This window comes from Podarcis bocagei (genome assembly GCF_964188305.1).
Source record: "Podarcis bocagei genome assembly, chromosome: 1".
Classification (NCBI taxonomy): Eukaryota; Metazoa; Chordata; class Lepidosauria; order Squamata; family Lacertidae; genus Podarcis; species Podarcis bocagei.
In genome coordinates this window covers 60,841,725-60,865,991 of record NC_138125.1, presented here as the reverse complement: position 1 = coordinate 60,865,991, position 24,267 = coordinate 60,841,725, and the positions used below count along the sequence as shown (strand labels likewise).

General features: G+C 44.3%; 1 protein-coding gene across 1 annotated transcript; it reads right to left on the bottom strand.

The window, feature by feature from the left end:
- Positions 1–2,294: 2,294 nt before the first annotated feature.
- Positions 2,295–24,267, bottom strand: FGF4 (fibroblast growth factor 4). Its single transcript, XM_081166769.1, has 3 exons — positions 23,327–24,267; positions 19,264–19,367; positions 2,295–8,149 (listed from the first exon to the last, which is right to left on the bottom strand). Exons 1-3 carry the CDS (start codon positions 23,667–23,669, stop codon positions 7,973–7,975), a joined length of 624 nt encoding a protein of 207 aa, XP_081022895.1. The 5' UTR covers positions 23,670–24,267; the 3' UTR covers positions 2,295–7,972.

Sequence of the window (24,267 nt, the reverse complement as noted above, 5' to 3'; positions counted from 1 at the left end):
AAGGCTGATTGCAGAAGAATTGATGCTTCTGAATTACAGTGGTACCTCGGGTTAAGTACTTAATTCATTCCAGAGGTCTGTTCTTAACCTGGAACTGTTCTTAACCTGAACACCACTTTAGATAATGGGGCCTCCTGCTGCCACTGTGCCGCTGGAGCACAATTTCTGTTCTCACCCTGAAGCTCTTAACCCGAGGTACTATTTCTGGGTTAGCGGAGTCTGTAAGCATATGTAACCTGAAGTGTATGTAACCTGAGGTACCACTGTATGGTGCTGGAGGAGACTCTTGAGAGTCCCATGGACTGCAAGAAGATCAAACCTATCCATTCCTAAGGAAATCAGCCCTGAGTGCTCACTGGAAGGACAGATACTGAAGCTGAGACTCCAATACTTTGGCCACCTCATGAGAAGAGAAGACTCCCTGGAAAAGACCCTGATGCTGGGAAAGATGGAGGGCCCATGGAGAAGGGGATGACAGAGGACGAGATGGTTGGACATTGTTCTTGAAGCTACCGGCATGAGTTTGACCAAACTGCGGAAGGCAGTGGAAGACAGGTGTGCCTGGCATGCTCTGGTCCATGGGGTCATGATGAGTCGGGCACAACTAAATGACTAAACAACAACAACAACAAGTGTTACAAATGGGCAACCCATCTGAGATATCTAGCCATGTCATTGTCCCAGTCCAGAGATCTGCTTGTTCAGGAGACGGTACTGGAGTTTGTGAGACACTGGGAGATTTTCCTATCTTTTCATGAGAAAAGGACAAATTATCCATGCACATATGTCATGTGATTTGATGTCAAATCAGTGATTTGCTGTTGAATATGTGACCTGTCTGAGGTGACCTGAATTCTCTGGGGTGTTTTGATCTACTGTGACTTAGCACACATGTAATACCACACTTGATACTGCAATCATCAACTCTGCACTCCATGGTGAGTTCTGTCTTCCTTCTCCTTTGCTTTACATTATTGGGAAGCTCTTGCACTATTGTCCACAAAAAGAGGAGCTATGGGAGTCCCTTACAAGATAACTTGAGAGACATATTGACCAATTGCCTTGTGTCACTCTCTTCTGTGAAGTGCTTGGCCATATGCATCTGCTGGGATTGTGCTGATGGGAAGGCTACAGCACAGCTCATATATTTTTGCCTAAGCCTCAAGGATTCATCACGGGTGGCCTATATGTGACATAAAATCCTCAACCCAGCTCGGTCGCTCATACAATTCGGTTAAAGGCGAAATGCTTGTCAGCACCAGATATTTACAACAGGTCAGTGCATCTGTTTTGTACATCCAACCTGCTAGGGCCACACCGCATCCCATGCCGGCAGCCTCCATCTGCTTCCTGTCACTCAAAGTAGCTCGGAAGAGAGACCATTTCTCCCTGCTTTGTCTTCCTCTCCTCTCAGAAATGAGGTCTAGATAGAAATCCTGAATCAATGTGGAGACCAGACAGTTCAAGAAGAAACGTTTGTGTGAAGGTCTTTGCTGTGAACTATTATTATTAGTATTATTTTATTTGCATATATATGTGTGTGTGTTGTTGTTTTTTCATTTATTGTTGTCTCCTTTAAACCATGATCAACAAGCAAAGAACAATCCTTGGTTACCACTTGTGGGTCAAAACTTGGGTTTGGACATATATCAGGACAATCTGAACTCCGACTGGTTTCCTGGTGCCGCAGCAGGACTGGGAGTGGAATGGAACAATAACTTATCATTAGCATGCACCAGCATGCAGGACGTTCACATTAAACCACAGATTGTTTTTTAACAATGGTTTAGTCTGATGTGCAAACCAGGCCAAGAGGACATAGTGCTGAATAGGCATGCATAAGATTGCACTATTGGGGAGTGTAATTGCAGCCATTCCTGGTAAAGGGACACACTTATCAGGAAGTAAACTTCCATTGAACAGAGTGGAACTTATTTCTGTGTAAGGGAGCATAGGCCTGCACTGTTAGTCACTTAATAAATGATTAGTAACCCGAGCCTACGCATGCTTACTCCAAAGAAAGCCACACTATGTTCAACAGAACGTGATCCTCAGTAAGCATGTTTAGGATTAGGGAGTAAGTCCAAATGGACACAGCAGGACTTGATTCTGCATAAAAAAATGCTTCAACTTGTGCTGTAAGTGAAGCAGTCATTTTATTATACTTTATTATACTATTAAAAGGGGGGGGGATATAGTACTTTTGTTTTCTACCTGTGGACACAATGGCATTTGAAATAATTTCAGCCAGTGCACCATGCCCGTTGTAAACATTTATCTATTTATTATGCATTTAAATGTGCACAGCACATACACCACAATATTAAACAACACCTGTATAAAACTACAGACAGATCTGGTAAATGGTGAAAGCTTGTACCATGTAACATTGATATCAAAGTTTTACAACATTATCTGAACACTACAATATAAACTACCTCTGAGTACACCAAGGGTGAGGCTGTCAGCTGAGCACTGAAAGGAAGTCAAAAGGAACACTGAAGGAGAACTGTCTACACCCAATGGGTTTAGGCAAAGCCAATGCTTCCAGTTGCTTTGACTTTGGAGACAGAAATACTTGAGCTTCCAGATAGTAGTCATGATGGTTACAAATGCAAATACCCACATGTGAGAGGAAAAGAGGAGGAGAGAGAGAGAGAGAGAGAGAGAGAGAGAGAGAGAGAGAGAGAGAGAGAGGAAGGATACAGAAATACCTCAGACTGCACAGAAACACTTTAGCGTCCCATGATGCCAAGAGCTTATTTCACTTAGGATAAAATAAACAGAAGCAAGATGGTTTGGAGGATGGGAGAATCTGTGGTCTTCCAGGTTTTGTCAGACTCCTTTCAGCCCCAGCTGGCATGGAAAATGGCCAGAGATGATGGAAAGTGTGGTCCAACAACATAAAGAGAGCCACAGGTTGCCCATCCTATGTTTAAAGAAACCCTGGTCCAGCTATATTCTTGATCGCACTGATGGAATACTCCCATTGGCTCTGTTCAGAATCAGCTGGTTTTGTCCCAGCTTTCTCAAATAATGCTTGGGGAAGCCCCTTTGGTTATTTCCAAGTTACCATGGGGGGAAATAGGAAATGGGAAACCAATCTTTTGCTTCCAAACACAGTAGGGCTGACTTACCACATTTCTGGAGCAAAGTAACACACACTTAATGCAAGAGCATTAAGTCCAAAACATAAAATTGCCCGTTGCCACTGTGGTTACCCCCTCCTTTTCTCAAGGGTAAGGTTGTTTTGAGAGGAACCGGAGAGGGTAACTGGTTTTGAGAGAGAACTGGCTAGCAATGGGGATGGGGCAACCCCATGTTGTGCCAGACCCAACTTTGGAGGGGTCTGGCCTCACCTTATAATTGGGGTGTGTGTGTTTCAAACCAGTTAAGTTCATCTTCCATACTCCCCAAATTCTGAATTAGATTCCAACAATACCTATGAGTAGCTTTATTCTTCAAGGTCATCCATTAATTACAGTATCTATGCAAGTCATTCATAAGCACAATATGGTTCATGTTTGTGTAACTCTAGTAATATACAGGAATGTAAAAAAAGAAAAGAAAATGAAATGAAATGAAAGATGAATTTCTGCAGCCTTGGTATTTTGATGATACACACATGACTCCAGGACATAAGGTGTTGTTGTTGTTTTTTTAATGTAGCACCATGATTGTAGCTAGGATCAGTTTGCTATGTAATTTTATTGATTTTTATTGATTGGGAGCACAGCTGCCCCTCTTGGCTATGTCCATGGCACCAGTTACAGTTTACTGTTACGTGCATGGGCATGAGCTTATATGAGCCCCAGGCTTGAAGGCTCTCAGCTCTGCTTTCTGTGGCTCTCAGCAGAACAGGAGGAGCTTTCACTTTCACTTTTAAACTAAGCAGAATGCCCCGCAGTGTCTGAACTTGGTTAGCTTACTACAAGTAGTCAGCAAGTCAAGTTTATCAGACATGGTTTGATACTGACCAGCATTTAAACAAACTGGCTAGAAAGCTGCCTTATCTTCTCCTGCTAAGAAGGTCTATCTAGCCCAGGATGCCTACTTTGAATGGCAACAGCTCTCCAGAGTTTCAGACAGGAGCTGTTTCCAGCCCTGCGTGGAAATGTCAGGGACTGAACCTGGAACCTTATGCATGCAAGCAAATGTTTGATTGTTAAACTACAGCCCTTCCCGATGAATTTCACCAAGTTTGGGTAACAAAACTTGGTTACCTTAAAGACAAAATCTGGGCTCTGGCTGCCACCATCCCTCCCTCCCAGCAGATTTTGAAAGTTACAAAAGAAACGGGAAGATAGCAACCTCCCCCGCCTCAAACACAAATGTCTCAAACTGAAAAATCCCCCCAAATCCCCCCAATAGGGCCACACCTGATATGCCACCTGAAAAGGAGACAATGGCTCAAGCTCAGCCATTTTGATCCACCCTTGGTGGGCCAGGATCATCGCTTGCTTTGCATACAGAAGGTTCCAGGTTCAATCCCTAACTTTTTCCACTTACAAGGATTGAATAGGAGATGATGGGATAGACCTCAATCTGAAGCCCCAGAAAGCTACTGACAGCCACAGGGAGGCAATACTAGGCTGGATGGACAAATGGTTCGATTTGATATAAGTTGGCTTCCTATATTCCTGCGATAAAGAGGAAAGCAGAACAAGGCAGACTGAATACCAGGCGACTCAAGGTTTGTTAAGCTATAGATTAAAGACATAACGATCTCAGTTTGCATATATACTCAAAAGAAACCACACTGAAGTCAGTGGGAATAGTTTATGGATTGTGGTCTAAAGCAGCCCTATCGAGACAAAGTTTGCCCACTCCCATCATAAATCTCTGTGGCAGCAAGGCTGCCTGCAGTAACAGCAGCATAATATTGCATTTGTGATATTGCTCTTCTGCAGCAACTAGAATTATGCCTCATCATAACCCTTGATTTGCTGGTTCTCAAGTCAGTGCCGTGTGAGCTATTGCTAAGGCTTCCTAACTGTTGTTTCCAAGAACTTTGTATATTGCTTTCAAAGTTTCACTTCTATTTAAAAAAGACATCCAATCAGCTCAAAACTTAGTAGAAGTTTCAGACTTCCCTTTCCCCCCGCCTCTCCATCCCCCTGCCATCATTCTTAAACCTGCCTGCTCATTCTTTGCTTTAAAGACATGGTTTACATTCACAAAATATATAAAGAAAAATATAGGGTTACTGGATGGCCATATAGTGCTGCAGCCTGACAGCTGTCTGCAAATATTTTCACCATGATTATCCTTACTAAAAGTAAATCACTGGGTAAAGATAGCACAAACGTGACAAGGCTCAAATTGGATGCAACCAGCACTATCTGGAATACTTCTGGCTACATAGGGAGTGGGGGATTTTGGATGCCCCCTCTCACAGGGGAATTACAACACTGAATGAACAGGGAGGGGGGGTATGAGAGAGAGAAATGTATGCACCTTCCATGCAGACTGTGTTAGAAAACTGGCTTCAAGAATGAGTGAGGTAGACATGAATCAGTTATGTCAGGGAATGAAATCCTAAGGCTGCAACCCATAAGCCGTTTACATCACAGTAGGTCAACTGCATAGGGATAAGCCTATGCAACAAACAGGCAGAGCAATCCTATAGTCCATTGATGCTGTGGGAGCAATGCACCATATCCTTTACTCCATCATGCCGGGGGCAAGAGAGAGGGGGAGTAGTTTTCTCTCTCTCTCCATTTCATCCTCAGTATGGAATTTTCCTTATGCCCACTCTACAGCTGGTGCAAAGCTGCACTGTCATTGGAGGCAGTTTGGCTCTACATCTGCATCTGTTCTGCCCCACCCATTTCCCTTCCCTGCAAAACAGATATGCCAGCGTTGAGATGTGCCAGCGTATTCATGCATTTGCACCAGATTAGTCCAGGAGCAGATGCGGGTGGCGCTGTGGGTTAAACCACAGAGCCTAGGACTTGCTGATCAGAAGGTCAGTGGTTTGAATCCCCGCAGCGGGGTGAGTGCCTGTTGCTGGGTCCCTGCTCCTGCCAACCTAGCAGTTCGAAAGCACATCAAAGTGCAAGTAGATAAATAGGTACTGCTCCGGCAGGAAGGTAAACAGCGTTTCTGTGCCCTGCTCTGATTTGCCAGAAGCAGCTTAGTCATGCTGGCCACATGACCTGGAAGCTGTACGCCAGCTCCCTCGGCCAATAAAGCGAGATGAGCGCCGTAACCCCAGAGTCGGTCACGACTGGACCTAGCGGTCAGGGGTGCCTTTACCTTTACCTAGTCCAGGAGCAAAGATATAATCCAGGTCCTGCTAGTGCAACAAGGCTTCCACCATATCCCAGAGCCCTTCAGCTGCCATATCCTGACTGTACTCTCAGCAGATTTCAGCCTCCCCAGAAGCAGCCCTGTGATCCTGGCTTCTGAAAGCTGCCATCGACAGGCAAGGCTTTCTCACAAAATTACGGAGGTCCAGGATAATCAGCTATTGCTATGCCAGAAAGTAGGAGAGCTGTATCTCCAGCTGCTAGCAGTGCCGGCGATCACTGGAATGACTCATCTCCAAAGCGTACCACTAACAGGCCCTTTCCCAGCGAGGGACTGCCCTCGTGCATCTCTGGCGATCACTCAGATGATCACTTTGCAGCAAGCACAGCTCCCAACCAGAGCATCAAAGCCAGTTTCTGTTACAACAATGTGCTCTAAGGTAACTTAGACATACTGTAGTGGGTTATGGATTGCAGCCTTAAAGGCAGCAGCACATTTTCTCCTTCTAAATATTGCATTAAAAACAATACATCAATAAGGAAGTAGAGGAACAATACATCAATACATCAATAAGGATGTAGAGAAACTTCAGTCATCTGGCCATATCACAGAGAGAGAGAGAGAGAGAGATATCTTGTTTGATGACATGCTCTTCAGACATTGCCAGAATTACACATTTGGCAGAGAAGAGGAATAGAGTTATCACATTTAAATTAAATGTTACTAATTAATTGTGGCCTGCTGGTTTCACACAGTGTGAATCTTGATGGGGGAAAGAAAGTGACCACACAGTTACTGATGGGTCAAAAGGTTTGCTTTTGTCCAGTTTTTTGTTTTTGTTTTTAAAGTTAAAATAGAACAATATTCCTGGAAATTGATTCTACATGTTTAAGAGTTGTCTGCTAAGGGCACAGTTCACCCAGCACTGCTGCTGAGCAGCCTCCATGTTAGTTCAAAAGAGTCATTCGCCCATATTACTTGGTGAAGCGCGTCTCAGGGGCTCCGAAGAGATTGACTGCAGGGAAGTTCAGAGTTCAGCAGCAGCAGATCTAAAAACAGCTTTTCAGGGTGGTACTTCAACACTGCACTTTCTGCCCCAGAAGTAAACTGATACCATTTCAATGAAACAGCAATGCTGCACAAAAGGAGGTCAGACATTGTGCATTGCTTGCAACAAGCTGGCATTAGAACAAGAGGGAGGTTTTGCCCACTCATTCTTCAAAGACTAAAGACCTTACCTGGCAGTTATCATTGGTTTCTTTAAAAAAAAAACCAAACAAAAAATCATGTTCACTAGCCAACACTGTACAAGACAGAGAACAGTGCAAAACATTGTAAATATAGGAATCGGATTTCACGTTTTAAAAAACAACAACACATAATAGCAGCACACCTGTGATAACTTACCGAAAACAAAGTAAAATAAGCCACAATGCAAAAGAGTCCTCTGTCGTTGCATTGTGCAATGAATAGCTTAAGTCGGAGGATTTTGTTTTATGCTTTTTTTGTCTTTTTTTTTTAAAGGAATTTCTTTTTTAAAAATCAGAACTATAAATAACTTTCTGGCAATATATACAGAATTAAATAATTTAAATATCTTACATCTACTCTTGCATAAAACTCTTAAAAGAAAAGTGCACCATAGGTTTCCCCTCCTCCGCCTCTTGGGTCTCTCGCCTCCTCCCCACTTCCCTGAGGTTAAGTCTGAAGGGACAAGCGCTCAGATCCTAGGAAGAAAATGTGTCACTGTCATGGTGGGAGAGACTTTGTTGCCTTTCTTTGTTCGTCCGTTTTTGCTCAGGGCTATGTACATCCCGGGGTAGATCTGGGATTCGTAGGCGTTGTAGTTGTTGGGCAGCAGGATCTCTTTGAATTTGCACTCATCGTTGAAATGGTTCTGAAATGAGAATTTGGGGGTAGAGGGAGGGAGGGAGAGAGAACGATGGAAGTTTTCTGTTAGGGATCAGAGGTCAGAGATTTCTGCTGAAAAACAAAGCGGTCTACAAAATGAAATAAAGATAAAAAATAAATATGCTATTATATTTCTCTTAGCACATCTGTATACCACTTTTCAAGAATAATATATTTCTCAAAGTATTTGACAGGAGAATTTAGAGGTTGCCAACTTTTTTGGGGGGGGGAGGACTCTTGTGCCTTCTCACAGCTGCACAGCAGACAGAAAGTTAACTTCACACAAGTGGTATTTGATGCTCCATTTTGCATTCATTAATATTTCCTGTGAGCCACAGAGACCACAAGCTCTTTCTTGCAGAACAGGGAGTTAGATGTAGAAAAGATTTGTTTGTTTTGTAGAACAGGTGCAGGGACGATATACCTCAGCAGCTGACTTTTTTTCTAGTTTTCTTTTCAAGTGTATCATACTGTACAACTGAGGCTTCAAATTGCCCTTTTGAGACAGAGACCATGATTTTTTTTATAAAAAAAACAAACCACAGGCTTTGAATCACGCTTGGAGGGCTGCTCAAGAATTTCATCCCATCACCATTTTTAAACATTACATGAGGGGGCACTGTGGTTTCTGCATTTTTCTGAAGTTTGCAATACAATTCTTGGGTAAAAAAAAAAAAGTACCAATATGCAAATGAAATGTGTATTTTAGGTTGTGATGCAGAAAATATGTATTTTTCAAATGAAATATGTACAAAAAAATTGTAGATACTGAGGGGAAAATACTTTTAACAATGCAGTTTTTAAAAGGAGTTTTAAAAACATGCAGATTGTCGAGGAAATTGGACAGAACAGATTTATGAATGAACACAAATAATCCATGCCTAGATTAGGAGCACTTCCACATGGAGATTTTATTGATGTGTCTTGGACACATTCAATCAGGCTCAGTCCTCTGAGATCCACAAGCCGCTCATGAGCAGCCTGCCGTAACGGCACATTCACCCACATGATAGATAAGAGAAAACAGGATAAGATTGGGTACCTAAATCCATGCACAGGGATGGCAAATGCTGTAGGTCTGCTGTGGATTCCCTTCTGAATGCTGCATGCCAGTGGTTGGTGTGGTCATAGGCAAAAGTGGGTGGAGCAACATTAGGCTACATTGCAACCACACGAAAACCAGAGGATTGCGCATGCAGACACAGACACACACACACACACACACACACACACACACACACACACACACACACCTCTCCATCACATGATCACAGTTTAAGGGAACATTCCAGCCAAGAAAAGCACTAAAGGAGAACACAGAGCAGGGGAAGTGAGGGGTGTGGCCTGGGAGAGACGCACAGTCCACAATCCATGCCTGTCAAATCTGTTGCGAAGTGTGTTTCTGAGATCTTTGGTGCCGATTTAAAATAATGCAGACGTGAAGCTGTTTGTCTTCCCATTCCTTGTAACTCTGTAGCCCCAGCACCCATCCTTCTGAAATGTTACATCTTACTTTCCTGGTAAGATGCCATTTTCATACTAATCTCATGGCCTACAAAACCACAGGGAGGGAAACAGATTCGCTCCCCCCCCCCAACAACAATTTTTAAATGCACCTAGCACATGCACCCCAGACCTGCTTGCCTGTAATTTGGCAGGTTTCTTATATGAGAGCACTGAATAACATACATTACTTTTACGCAAATTGCCCACAAAATAAAAGGGGATCCACCCCCACAGTTCTCCTACCCCACTATAAGGTGCAACCAGGCAGAGGGGCTTCTCGGTAGTGGCACCCATCCTATGGAATGCCCTCCCATCAGATGTCAAGGAAATAAACAACTATCCAACTTTTAGAAGACATCTGAAGGCAGCCTTGTTTAGGGAAGTTTTTCATGATTGAAATTTTATTCTGTTTTTAAGGTTCTTTGGAAGCCGCCCAGAGTGGCTGGGGGTAGAAATAATAAATTAGAATATAATTATTATAACCTTGCCTGCAAATTTTACCCAATTCTGCCAACAAATATAGAGAAGATATATGGACAGTTCCATTAAAAACAAAAAGTAAAGGTGTCCAGAACAACAACAACAAAACAATCCTCTATACCTATTTTTCTGCAAGGCCTTATTCACACACATCTTTATTTATTGCATTAGCCGTGTGGCCATAGCATAATATACATTGAGATAACAACATAAAATAGGGGTGGGGAGGTAAAGGTAGATATCGTCCTGGGCGATTACTTAAACAAACAAACAAAAAAAACCTGTTGAGGCTGGAGGAGGACCATTAAAGGGTCCTTCAGCTCCTCAGATATGTCCTAGTTCGATTGTCCTTGTACAATAAGGCTACTTGGGACTTCGTTCGGTTGTGCGGCGTATCGACTGCAGCTGTGGTGTTAAAGAAGACGTTGGTGCCGCTTTCCTCTTCATCACACTAAGCAGGAAGTTTGCTGTCATCTCGGTAATCCAACAATCGGAATCCTGCAGAAAGAGGGACACTATCCAAGGCTGGATTGGGAGATGAAGCTTATTCACTAGGGGGGTTAAAAACCGAGATCTTTCATCTGTCCAGTTGGGACAGAAGAGCATTACATGGTCCATAGTCTCCAGGGCCGTGTCATTACAAGAGCATGTTCTATTTGCAATGGGAACTCTGGAATAACGACCCGACAGAACTGCTGTAGGAAAACAGTTGAGACGGGCACAGGTAAAGGCCCTACGCTTAGCCTCCGAAGAAATTGTGAAGCAGTATAGAGGGATCCCTTCAGGGGGTGGAATAGCTAAGGCTAGGCCTGAACACGGTCCTCTTGCATAGGAAGCTGTGTTAGAAAAATCAAGTTGCTGTAGTTTCTTTTTAATTAGAGGTAGGGCCGCCGGGCTGATACACTCTAAGTTAAGGACAGTTTTACAGTTCAAATTGAGAAGAGAGCGGAATTTGAGGTTAATTGTAGTTTTCCAAGGAGAATTATGAATATCTCTTAGGATCAGATTGGAAAAACCACCTCTAATTCGAGCATCCGATGTTAGTAGGTGGAAGCTGTAGGAAATGGCTCGGCTCCATGCTCGTTTAACAACTGAGGACTGGGCGAACTCGAGTCGTAAGGCTGCACCTGAGACACATCTCGGGACGCCGGAAAGAGATCTCAGAAACATATGAAGTGGGCGATCCAAGTTACCTGATATTGCTGTAGTCCATACTTCACATCCATATAATAATTTTGGGACAACTTTGGCATTAAATATTTGAATTGCTGCTGGAAGATGTTTGCCGCCCTTCTGGTGGTAAAATCGGACAATGGTGTTAGAGGTCGTGGTTGCAGCAAGAAAAGCAGATTGTAGATGGGTGGTCCAGGAGAGATTATAAGTGAATATTACGCCTAGATATTTAAAGGCTTTTACCTTTTCTAAGTAGCCACCTGTGATCTTAAGCGGCTCCAATTTGAGTTTGCGGGAACGAGTGAAGTGGAGGACTTTCGATTTTTTATAATTAATGTTAAGAGCTTCCGCCTTACAATAGGCGATAAATGCGTTAACTGCGTTTGCTAGATCCGCAGCTGTTCTGGATAAGATGACAGCATCATCAGCATAGAAAAGGGAAGCAACGGGGTGGCCTGCAAAGTGAGGAGGGTACTTCGATGCTAGCTTCAAAGTGGAAATTGCATCGTGAAGATAGAGATTAAACAATAAAGGGGCCAAGAGACAACCTTGTCGGACGCCCTTGGCCGTTGGAAATGGGGTAGTGAGGGAGCCGTTTGGACCACTTCGGACGCGAGCTGTGGTGTTTGAATAAAGGGAAATAATTAGGGAGAGGAGGTGCGAATCAATTCCCAGATGGGCAAGTTTGGACCATAATCTCTGCCTAGGAATGGAATCAAAGGCGGCCTCCAGGTCCATGAAAGCGGCAAATAGGTGGCCTTGCCTTGGAGCAGTGTATTTACTGGCAAGGTGATAGAGAGTTAGACAGTGGTCCATGGTTGACGCTGACTTTCGGAAACCAATCTGTTCCAGTGGTAAAATGTTCCTCTCCTGGACCCATGAGAGAAGTTCCTCCAATAAAACAGCGGCAAATATTTTCCCCGGGATGGATAATAAACTGATGGGGCGATAGTTCCTAGGGATGTTTGGCTAGCCGCCTTTGAAGATCGGAACTATTATAGCTTCTCTCCAGGAGTCGGGGATGTCTAGGGCGGAGGAGATAGCGGTGAATACAGGAGTCAGGTGTTCGCTCCACCAAAGAGGATCAGTCAGGAAAAGGTCTAACGGGACCATGTCTGGGCCTTATTCATTTAAGAAGACACACGGTGCATGAAACTTTCACCCAATTTTGTCAAAAGGGAAAGGCTACAGCCATTTTTAAAAATCCCCTTAATGGGAGAGGCCTGGCACTTCATTTTTTTCTGAATAGGAATTCAAATTCAGACCCAAGTCAAACTGGGCAGCCTCCAAAGCGTTTGAGATCAAATTGGGCAATTTTCCAATGTGCCAAACTGTAGGCTGTACTGAATCTTTTGTTTGGTGCACAGCCCAGCGTCTCACTTCATGCTCGTTATTTGAAATGGTTAGAAGCAGCAAAATAAAAATCTACATTGTCTCCAAATTTTTCAGTTTCTTATCGGTGGCACTCCAGGCCTAGGAGATCTATTTCTGGGCTCTTGGCCTTAAAAAAGCACTAGTATTGGTAATACAGTGTTGGCAGAAGCTGCCCACCCCAGTGACTGTAATGTATACCTTCCCCCTGGAAATGCTTCTTACATATCTGCTCACACAAACCACCACCACTGGGACTCAGCACCTGGATATCCTCAGGTGCCTGCATTCCTACCTGTATGTTTCATACGGGTTTACAAAATGATTCATCTGTGCTTGGTGCACAAACACAGCATCAAGTCCGCCTGCAGTTAAGGATATTGGCATGCTCTTTCAGCTGCTAGTACATAATGCTTTCCAGTAGCATGTCTCCATCCAGCAACACGGTACAAACTGCAAATAGCCTCCGCTATCTTCTGACCCACATTGAGGGTAGATCTCAGTATCCACCTCAGAAATCCACCACAATAATGATTCCAGGGATATCTACCCCAACAGTGATTCCACCACGGAATCTGCTCTCTGATTGTTTGGCCAGTCAGACCTCCAGCCTCATCTCAGCAATCTATGGGTCAAAGTCAACTAAGATTTACTCTGAGTTACGTATTTAAATTATGAAACATGATTAAGTTAGGTCTATTAATTTAAATGGGTCTACTCTGAGTAGTGCATAGCTGAATGCTACACACACACACTAAACTAAATGAATTGGCTGCTTGAAGCATGTGGGTGCATGCACTCAACTGCAGGGAAAAGTCTCCTCTTACACTTGCAACTGTAAACCCTCTAGGATCTGTACATGCATGGAAAATCCTCAGGCAGCTGCCTTAAAAATGAAGTGGGAGGGAGACATCTTTCCATTACATTAAGGCTGTTTCGAAGAAGGGAGATTGGACTCGAAGGGAGATTTTTATCAGGGGAGCTATGCACTCTAGTACTAGAGAGGGAGAATTCTCAGCCCCGGAGGAGTAAGCTAAAAGGGTTGTATAACGAGGCAAGGGTGGGAGAGGGGCAGGGAGAGTTTTGCTTGTGTTCCCAGCATTCTTCCTAAATAAAGCTGCTTGGTGGCTTGCTGAAATAGGGCGTTTCAAAGTTACAAAATGGCATAGGGAAAAGAGTCGTGGGGCTATCTCCATACATATCGCAGGCAAAATCTGATAGGTGCCCCAATGATACCTGCACTACCACATTCCACAGTGCAATCTTTATTGTATCGATGCACTATCTCGGGTAGGGAGTGAAAGAGAATGGTGTTTTCCCAGGTTAAAAAACATATATGGAATAGCCAGCGCTGGAGGGGGGGGGAAACACCCATATATCTCCATCATAGAATGCTGATCACCATCCAAGGGTCAAAGTCAGAACTGTTGGTTTATTAGAAACAGATTTTCTGAAATTGATGGGAATCCTCCAAGCAAATTGCAAAGAGTTGTTGAAGTTCAGAACAGCACACTGATGAGGAAAATGACTAAACCTAATGGGAAGATATAGTAAAACAGGAAGCTAGACAGAGTTACTGACAGGTACACAATTCTACGCCTTGTCCATTGTTTGATTTTGCCCCATCTCCTGGGAAATCAAGATCCCTGGTCACTGGAACACAGACCTTCACATTAAGTTCACTAGTTCTCCCCTCCACTTTGCTAATCTTGAGCTGATCTTGACTTTTGCAAATGTTGCAAATAGCAACATCACAGCTAGAGGATACATTACAAGCCCACGGCTTTGGCTTTTCCCCAGAGACATTGCAAGAAAAGATCTTGCACTATTCCAAGTCTCCACTGACCTGCATCTTCTCTGCATGTAGACTTTATACTACAACCCAAAGACTACATATGCCATCGCTCAATATGCTTCGTAAATGCAAGTGTGGCATCTCAAGGCCCTTGTGAACCACAGTAATCCACAAACTACTTTCTCCAACTGGAACTAAGGTGTTGTGGACTGTGGTTTGGACATTTTATACTCAAATGTTCTTATATGGCGTGCAGTAGCACAAAGACGTGGTGATCATGGCCACTGGTTTAGATTGCTTTTGAAGGTGAATGAGACATTCATGGAAGACCAGGCTATCAATAGTCACAAACCATGATGACTATGAGGAATTTCTGGAATCAGTAACCCACTGAATACCAGCTGCTGGGGGAGCAACAGTGGAAAGGGGTTCCTGCCTTTGAGCCCTGCTAGAAGGAATAGAAGGGCCTTTGAGCCACCGCTGCCGCAGAGCTGCTCTAAGGGCTTTTTCTGAGATGTAGAGCAAAGGATGCAGCCTTTGCTCAAACACACTAAATGTTATAATACTGCAGAAGGGAAAAGATAATTGGTGACAAATCTCTATAGACGCATAAAACAAAAGGAAGTGTCACACTCAATTATATCTCCCAAAGTGAGAAGAAGTCCAAGGTTAAAGACTTTTGCAATGAAAGCCTTGAGCCTTTTGCATCCATAGCTCCCTTTAGGACAAGTCAATGCAAAAGTGATCCTGTTGCGGAATCATTGGACTAAAAGCCCTGCTCACATGAGCTTAGACAAACAGCGAGGCCACAAGAGAAGGACAGCTGGAAATGACCATAAACAAGACTTGTATTATTTTTAGTAACCAAGTGGGCCTCAAGAAATGAGATGCCTTTGGCTATTTGTTCTCAAGATTGTGTATGGTTTGTTTGTGTGTTTTTTGTAAAACATTTTTTTTTTGTAAAAATGCAGATACAAACAACTAAATCCTTCTCCAGAAGATCAGATGAATATTTGTGTATCTGAAGTCTGAATATCATTTATTGATTTGCTTTGTCCCTTTTTCAAATAATGGCCAATAAGCAAATGGTGCAATTGCTCATCAGATTGCAGCACAATGTGTTTCCCCCACTTTAGATAACTCCAATACATGTTCTTTTTAAATTAAAATTGGAAACCAAACTTCACCTTACAAGGGACCAAATCTGTGCTGGAGATAGTTCTGAGCCATTGCTAGATTTTATATTTTCAAAATATAGGAAGCAGCACTTCTTGCTTCTTAGTTTCAGCAGCTCCTTGTGCAAGAGGAAAGCTCTTTTGAACTTTGCCGGGACTTAGCTAATTAATGGTGCTTGGTGCTTCCAGATTGGGATTGCTTCCAGACTACAGCTGGATCATTCAGATCCAATTGTTCTCTGTGTGTGTTTGGTTAGCTTCAACACATTCCCATTTTTCCTGTCATAGATCTTCATTGCTATTCCACTGCTTGCCATCCAAATTAGTGGGTTGACCATAATGCAATATATCCATAGCCATCTTCAGTACTGGGCATTCACACAGGTATTTCTGTACCTGTGAATAAGCACCAAAAATTGCCACTTAGTGCACAAGAGCAAATGTTTCCTGACTTATTTATCATGTGTCATGATAGACAAATTGAAGGCTTGTGCTGTCAAGGGATGATGGTAGAATATCCATTTCCCATTGGTTGTTTGTTTGGTTGGTTGGTTGTTTGTTTGCTTGCTTGAATAATGTTGACTGCTCAAGCATTCTGAAGAATTATTATTAATATCATTGCAATCAATATTATTATCATTATAGCATGCTGTATGTGCTACATTACCAACTGCAAGGTAATGTCTTGGATGGAGATCTTGAGAGAGCAGCTCTTCCTAACTAGATTGTTGAAATCAGCATCCAGCAATTGCTGGCATGGTCCTATCCTTTGGGCCACTGAAAACAAAATGGCTTCCTCAATGAGGAAGAAATGGAAGTAAGAACGTAGCATTAGAGGCCACAGAAACATCATTACACATGTGACAATATACCTATCGGGGGGGGGGCGTGTTGTTTTTCCATGTTGGATTTTCTGAAGTAAGGGGGAATGCAGATTAAAATGCCAGCAATTTGATGATGACAATGTTCAGCAGACCCTGCAAATACCGGTGTGGATGAGCAACACCAATTCCACAACCAACTTCGACCTGGGAGCTCCTTGAGACTATCTAAAGCAGGGATGGGAAGCCTGTGGCCCTCTTGATGTTGTTGAATTCCAACTCCCATCACCCTTGACCATTTGCCATGCTGACTGGGGCTGATGGGAGTTCAGAGTCCAACAAGTTCCCCATCCCAAAATCTTCTGGCACTCCATCTTAAGATTAGTAAAAGTGGCAGGCTTTGGGACTCCAACATCATATCCAGCTCTTTCTCCCATGTTTCCTTCCCTGAGCTCATTTTACTTAACACCCAGGTTGAAGAAAAACTCCGGAGAACTCAAAAGCTTGCTCACCATTTTGTGATGTTTTGGATGCTCTAAATCAAGTAGCTTTGGGGAGCTTGTGGCTCTCCTCGGAACTGGTGTACAATAACATGTCACTGCCCTGCACAGGCTCTCTCAGAGGGCAGATAATTCTATTGGACCTCTGCATCAGAATGACTGGTGCAGTCATACTCAATGCAGCCTCCAGCAGAGGCTAATTGAAAAGGGGGGAGGCCAGAGCATCAGATGACGTCAAGACACAGTAAGCACAGCCCCCTCTCTTTACAGTGGTACCTTGGGTTACATACGCTTCAGGTTACATACACTTCAGGTTACAGACTCTGCTAACCCAGAAATAGTGCTTCAGATTAAGAACTTTGCTTCAGGATGAGAACAGAAATCGTGCTCCAGCGGCGTGGCAGCAGCAGGAGGCCCCATTAGCTAAAGTGGTGCTTCAGGTTAAGAACAGTTTCAGGTTAAGTATGGACCTCCGGAACGAATTAAGTACTTAACCTGAGGTACCACTGTGCTGCTACTTTGTCCCTGTGGCAGACTCTCGGACCTGCACTGCTCCCAGATAAGCATACTGTATGTAGGGTTGCATCCTTATTTTATTTTATTTCAATATATTTGTGCAATAGCACCACACAAATGGGTCCCTGGAACACAGTTTGGAATTTGTTTTTTATCGCCTCGTAAAAACAAATATGTGTAAATCCGTATATTATCAGATTGAAGCTTTTTGTATTGCCCTTTAACTTGCCAAACAAGATAACCAGGTGCTTGTATTTTGTTGTTGTTGTTTTTTTGCACATTAAGCTTGCACATTAAGATTCCAGTGGCAAGGGCGGTACCCAAGCACTTCGAGTTCTCCACCATAGACCACCTCCAAGATAACTGAACAGCTGCCACTGGGACTTGCTCAGTAACCTAACCTGACTATTAAAATATGCATTGGTTCAAATATTTCTGTGCTGGTTTTCCTGCAGTTTAAAGTGTTGTTCATCAAATAAAAGAGGGTGTTAGTATTGCTTAGAGCAGTGTTTCCCAACCTTTTTTGGGCAAAGGCACACTTGTTTGATGAAAAAAATCTCGAGGCACACCACCATTACAGCCCCGTGACGTCAGCGCGCAGCGTCACGCCGGGAGGGACGCACGAAAGTGTAAGTTTCGATTTTTTTCCCTCCCCCTTGCCGGGGAACCTCCAAGCTTTGGGGGTGGGGGGGGGAGGAGGCAGCAAAGCGAGGCAGGAAGGAGAGCGTGGCTTGGCTGGGTGAGCTTTGGCAGGGAATGAGAGCCGCGAGGCGGGCGCTGCGGATGGAGGCGCTGCCCGCCGAGCTCGCAAGCAGCCAGGCAGGCAGACAGCAAGAGCCCCGCGCTGGGCGGCCTCTCCTTGCCGCCGCCGCCCCGCCTCTCGCCGCCCGACTCGCCCGCCTCCCTCCAGGCAACATCTCGCGGCACACCAGGCAACATCTCGAGGCACACTAGTGTGCCGCGGAACAGTGGTTGAAAAACACTGGCTTAGAGCAGAACCACTAAAAACAATAGACTTCTTCAATACTTATTGCAAAGTATTGGAAGACACAAGATCTACCCACTCTGGAAGAATGGCAGATGAGGGTGATGGACTACATGGAATTGGCGGAAATGACTGGCAGAATCCGAGACCAGGGAGAAGAGTCGGTGGAAGAAGATTGGAAGAAATTTAAAGACTATTTACAGAAATACTGCAAAATTAATGAATGTTAGAATGATGTCAGAATGAAGTTAAGTGGTTTAAGCAGCAATGTTATAAAGGTGTATGTAAAAATGGATTGTTAACAGGTGAGAATCCAAAGTTATAATATATTATGTTAAAGGACTAAGATAAAAACAAAGAGGGAAAGAAATTGCTGAATTAACTAACTGAATTGGAATACAAAAAAGGGAGGTGTGAGGAGGTCAGGAAAACAAGGAAATGAATGTAAGGTATAGAAAGATTGATGTATTTTTTAAAGTGTTTTTTATCTTTTTTGTAATTTGTATTTTTTCTTTTATTTTTTCTTTTGTCTTTCTTTTTCTTTTTTAATTCATGTAATTCTTTTCTTTGAAACCTTAATAAATATCATTTAAAAAAATAAAAACAATAGACTTCTTCTCTGAGCATTACTTAGCTGGGTATCTCTCATTGGTTTCCATGTTAATATATTTTGAGAGGGTCAAGACTCAGGAGCACTCCATTTTACATCAAAACAACACATCCACACTTTAAAAAGGGGGTTAAAGACACATAGTTGAGCACGTTCATGACTACTTACAGCTCCATAGAGTTTGCCTTTACTGTTCATGGCTACAAAGAGTCCACTTTTAACACCAAAGAGGCTCACCACTCCTCTTTCCACAGGAGAGATTTCAAGCAAACCTGTAAGAAGGGGAAAAATGCATAGGGAGCCAGCTAAGAGATATATCTGAGTGTAAGCCATTGCTGTTCTCTTAAATCACAAATACCAGCAGCTGAGAATAACATTTCATACATCTGATGAAATAGACCATAGTCCACGAAAGCTTATGCCATCATAAATATATTAGTCTTTAGGATGCCACCAGTCTCTGTTGTTTTTGCTCCAAGAGACTAACATAGATGTCCCTCTGGGAAAGGATAAGAGGATGCTATACTGATTTAGCAGCAATGATACAATTCTGAATCCATTTTCTGATGTCATCAATGGGGCTACTCAGAAGTAAGTGTTTGGGAATAGTCCACTCCTAAGCACATCCTATGTTTTGTGAACAGGTGACTTTGGGCAGCAATCTCCAAGGTGCTCAACTTCAGAGCAATTCCTTTGATCTCTTTGGGATACTCTAGAATTAATGAGTTGTGATCTAAAGGCTTGGTTTCTTTAAGGCAATCTAATTGGTAGATGTAGGCTTGCTCTATATGTTACTGCCACTTTGTTGAATATACTTTCAGTTGCCCCACTTGGTGGTGACTCTCATGTGGTAAACTGTACAGAGCAAGGTTGATGTGATTTTCTCCTATGATTGTGTGTATGGTGGAACATGTGAATGTACAACTTGGTGTCTGTCAGTGTGTGATAATGGAGGTTGGAGGGACATCCTACTGTTAATAATTCTATGTCTACTGTATATACCCTTTTAAAATATGTTGTGGAAGGGGGGAATATTGTGTTGTCTTTGTTTTTGTTTTTATTATGTATTTTCTGTTTTTTATATTGTGGTTTTCATGTAGATCATAAGATCTACAGGACTGTAAAGGGACCCCTGACCATTAGGTCCAGTCGTGACCGACTCTGGGGTTGCGGTGCTCATCTCACTTTATTGGCCGAGGGAGCTGGCGTACAGCTTCTGGGCCATGTGGCCAGCATGACTAAGCCGCTTCTGGCGAAGCAGAGCAACGCACGGAAACGCCGATTACCTTCCCGCTGGAGCGGTACCTATTTATCTACTTGCACTGCGTTGCTTTCGAACTGCTAGGTTGGCAGGAGCAGGGACTGAGCAATGGGAGCTCACCCCTTTGCAGGGATTCAAACTGCCGACCTTCCAATCGGCAAGTCCTAGGCTCTGTGGTTTAACCCACAGTGCCACCCGTGTCCCATCTAGGACTGTATACAAATTTAATAATAAATAATAATATATCCAGTGCTTTTTTTTCTAGAAAAACAGTGCTGGCATTCACCATGAAGTTGTTACAGTAAGTACCAAACTTTTAACATATCCATTAAAAAAATGCTTGTACTACAAACTGTTGAGTACCCCTGCGAAAAAAGGCACTGCCTATATCTAATCTATCTATCTATTTATTGAACAATCTTCTAATAAGAAGAAAAATTTGCTTTTCTCACTGAGTGAGCCAAAGTAACTTACATTAAAATCACTGGAAAAGTTGTGGTGATGCAAGCAAAGGACCGTTACACGATACAGGCTCAGCTCCTAGAAGCTGGCAGCATCTAGCAAGGATGCAAGCTAATGACACAATAATACTGGACAGTAGGAATCACTCTCTGGGTGCCAAGCTTCATTCTGCAGCCTTGAACACACACGCTTATCAAGGCACTATGCTTCAGCAGAGTAGGGTCAATCTCTACTCAGGGGCACAATTTAATCTTCCTCTCCCCATATACATCTACTCATGCATGCACCACCCATCATTATTTTCCCCATGATCACCCAGATATCTGAAAAGGAATGAACTGTGTTGACATGGTCAAACTACCCCTTCTGGTTGGCCACATTGAATGACTTTCCATGTGTTAAACATTGCACATGGACTGGTTTGAAGTGGTTCTCTGTGGCAGTTGTCATGTGTGTAGATTGACCCTGATGAGGTTTGCTGCCTAATAATCAGTCTACATTGGCAACTCTATGCATGCAGGCTCAGAAGTCAGTCCCATTGAGATGAATGGATTTGCTCCCAGGTAAGTGTGTACAGGAGTCCTATGCAATTCCATTCCGTAAGTGAACAGAACTTTAAACCCCTTCCATTCATTAAGTGACTGCAGAGCACCACAAAAGCACCCGGATATGGTTAAAGAGTTTGTGTGTGTGTGTGTGTGTGTGTGTGTGTGTGTGTGTGTGTGTGTGCGCGCACATGTTTTAATGGTTGGCAGTGATCCCCCACATCGTCCAGGTTAAAATAAGTAACAATATGTTTCAGGACATGTGAAACATTTGTCATGCTTCTGTCTCTAACCCTTCCTCCCCAGTCCTATTGTTTCAGTTGGACCGTAGTTAGAATTAGAGCCACAGGGCCATGAGGTTAAGTCACTAACAGATGCTTTTCCTAGTGGACTGCCCTAACTTCTTGGCAGAGCTTCTGTGGGATCTGGAATCCCAAATTAACTATTTGCAACCCTCTTGCAAAAGGAAGGGGGGTGCGCTATTTGAGCAGGGTCTCACTGCAAACCAGGAGGCGTCCCGCTGGGACAGTGAAAAACACCTGATTCCTTTTGATCAGCAGTAGTATGGCTAGGAGCCCATGCAACAATTGCTTCAAGACAGTTTATTCTGTTCACAGTGGGAGTGACGCAACTTTTTATTTCTGTGTAACCAGTTCCTGAACTCAGAGCTGGGGACGAGCAAAGTGGCTTATTTTCTAAGACTGAACTCCATTTGAAATACCTAATGCAACCAAGCTTACAAATCCAGAATTTAGGAATGCTTTTTTTTTTTTTACATTTTAGATTGCCGTCCTCACGTATCCCACTCTAGAGCAAGAGTAACTCAGCCAGCCACAGAATATATAGCTGCCTAAATCATAGAGCAGTCACCCCCAACCTGTTGCCCCCCGGCCCCAAACTCTGTGCTGGCTGGGGCTGATGGCAGTTGTAGCCCAAAACATCTGAATGGCATCGCGTTGGAGAAGGCTGTTATACAGAACATAAAATGAATAGTTCCCAAGATGGCACTTTGCATTAGGTATTTTAACACTTTCCCTATGCATTCATGAGGACTAGTGGCTTTAAAAATGGAATAATTTGATCATACTCTTCTGCCATATATGACTATTTTTTCCCCTTCAAAATTGAGTATGAAGGTAGAAATGCCTAACAGATCCCATTAAGAGACTCTTCACACATTGCAATTCCCCTTGGACCAAACACACAAAATGCCCAAGGAATAAACTTATTTATAAGGGAAACAGCATGAAAATGGCAAATCAACAGGGGCGATCATCTGCACATGCATACGTTTTGCTGCATATGCGCAATGCGATGAAGCAACACACAGTAAAATCGCCACACCTGACATATTTCTCCCCCGTCTGCAGAAGTGTTTTCTAACCATAGAAACCTGACAAAACGCCCTTTAGTTCCACCAGTTTAACGGAGGCATCTCCGAAGTTGCTGGCTTCCGAATCTGCAGTCTGCTTTTGGGGAGGCTTGGTCAATACTATTTGTCTGAGGGACTTGATCACCTGGGTGGCATCGAAAGCAGCGCAGGCAGGCCCGCTTTGCTGAGACCCCGCGCTCTTTCCCTTCCTTTTCCTTGCATTGCTAGACTAAGCACCTTTGCTCGGGCGATTCTAGGTAGAATTACAGAACTGTCGAGCTGGTGGAAAAGACCTCAAGGGTCCTCTAGTCCACCTCCCTGCATGCAAGAAAATGAGCTCCAGACCAGACCGGAGCATAAGGGACCGATGACATCAGATGATCATTATTCCCACACCCTCCAGCGGGTCCCAGGAGAAAACTGCCCGGTGAGCTCCAAAGTGGTGAGATTTAACCCTGTCGTTAAAGGAACGGCAAAACTCCCCAGAAGGCAATTGTGAAATGGGCTGGCGGGGCTTTGCAAAGCGACCAGATCCCACGCCCGTGGAGAGTGCCACAGTCGCTGGCCAGGTGGGCGCAGGTGGCGACTTACTGTGCCGGTTTTCGTTGTGGATCCCGTTGATCCTGCCGTCTGGCAGCACCTGGATGTGGAAGCCGATGCCGACGTTGCAATAGAGACGCCTGAGCCTCTTGATGCCCAGCAGATAGTCGCCGTCGCGGTTGGGCTCCCTCCTTTCCCCGGGGATCCTGGCCATGGAGCGCGAGAAGAGCGTCTCCCAGCGCCACTCCAGGGTGTCGTTGTGCTGGGGCTGCTGGTGGGGCTGGTGGGGCTGGGCGAAGGCGGGCATGCAGCGCCCGGCCAGCCAAGGCGACAGCAGTCCCAGGAGCAAGACTGGCAAGCAGGCCGAAGAGGGGCCAGTCATTCCGAGCAACATGGGCAGCACACGTGGTGCCGAGCAGGGAGGCGATCGCTCTAAAAATATACCCTCTCCGCGCGCCCAGAGAGAGAGAGAGAGAGAGAGAGAGAGAGAGAGAGAGAGAGAGAGAGAGGAGAGCTTCCCACTTCGGACTGGAGAGATCACAGGAGGAAAGCGGGGGGGGGGGGAGGGCCCGAGAGAGAGAGAGAGAGGGTGGCAAAGAGGGAGCCCAGGCAGCTCAGTCCCCCAAGGAACTGGAGACACTCTGGTCAGGTTGCACGGGAGAGCAAGCCACGTTGGGAAGGGGCTGGGCGAAGACCCAGGGAGGGGGCGCCCGGCAGAAGCGTCGTGGTGCAGAGAGAGAGAGGTGGGGGCGTTGGGGAGATCGCCTCAGCCCCAGCTCCTTCTGAACTTGATCTCCGTCCCAGAGGGCTCCTGTCGAGTGGGGATCTTCTGGTCCGGCTGCTCAGCCATCAGCCCCTTGACCCCCCTCAAGCCACGGCATTTATAGATCCATGTGCCTCGCTTGCACCTATTACATCACCACCGAGTGCTGGAGGCAGCAGCTGAGTTGAGCGGAACGCGAAGTGATCACCCCGAGATGATCATCACCCGC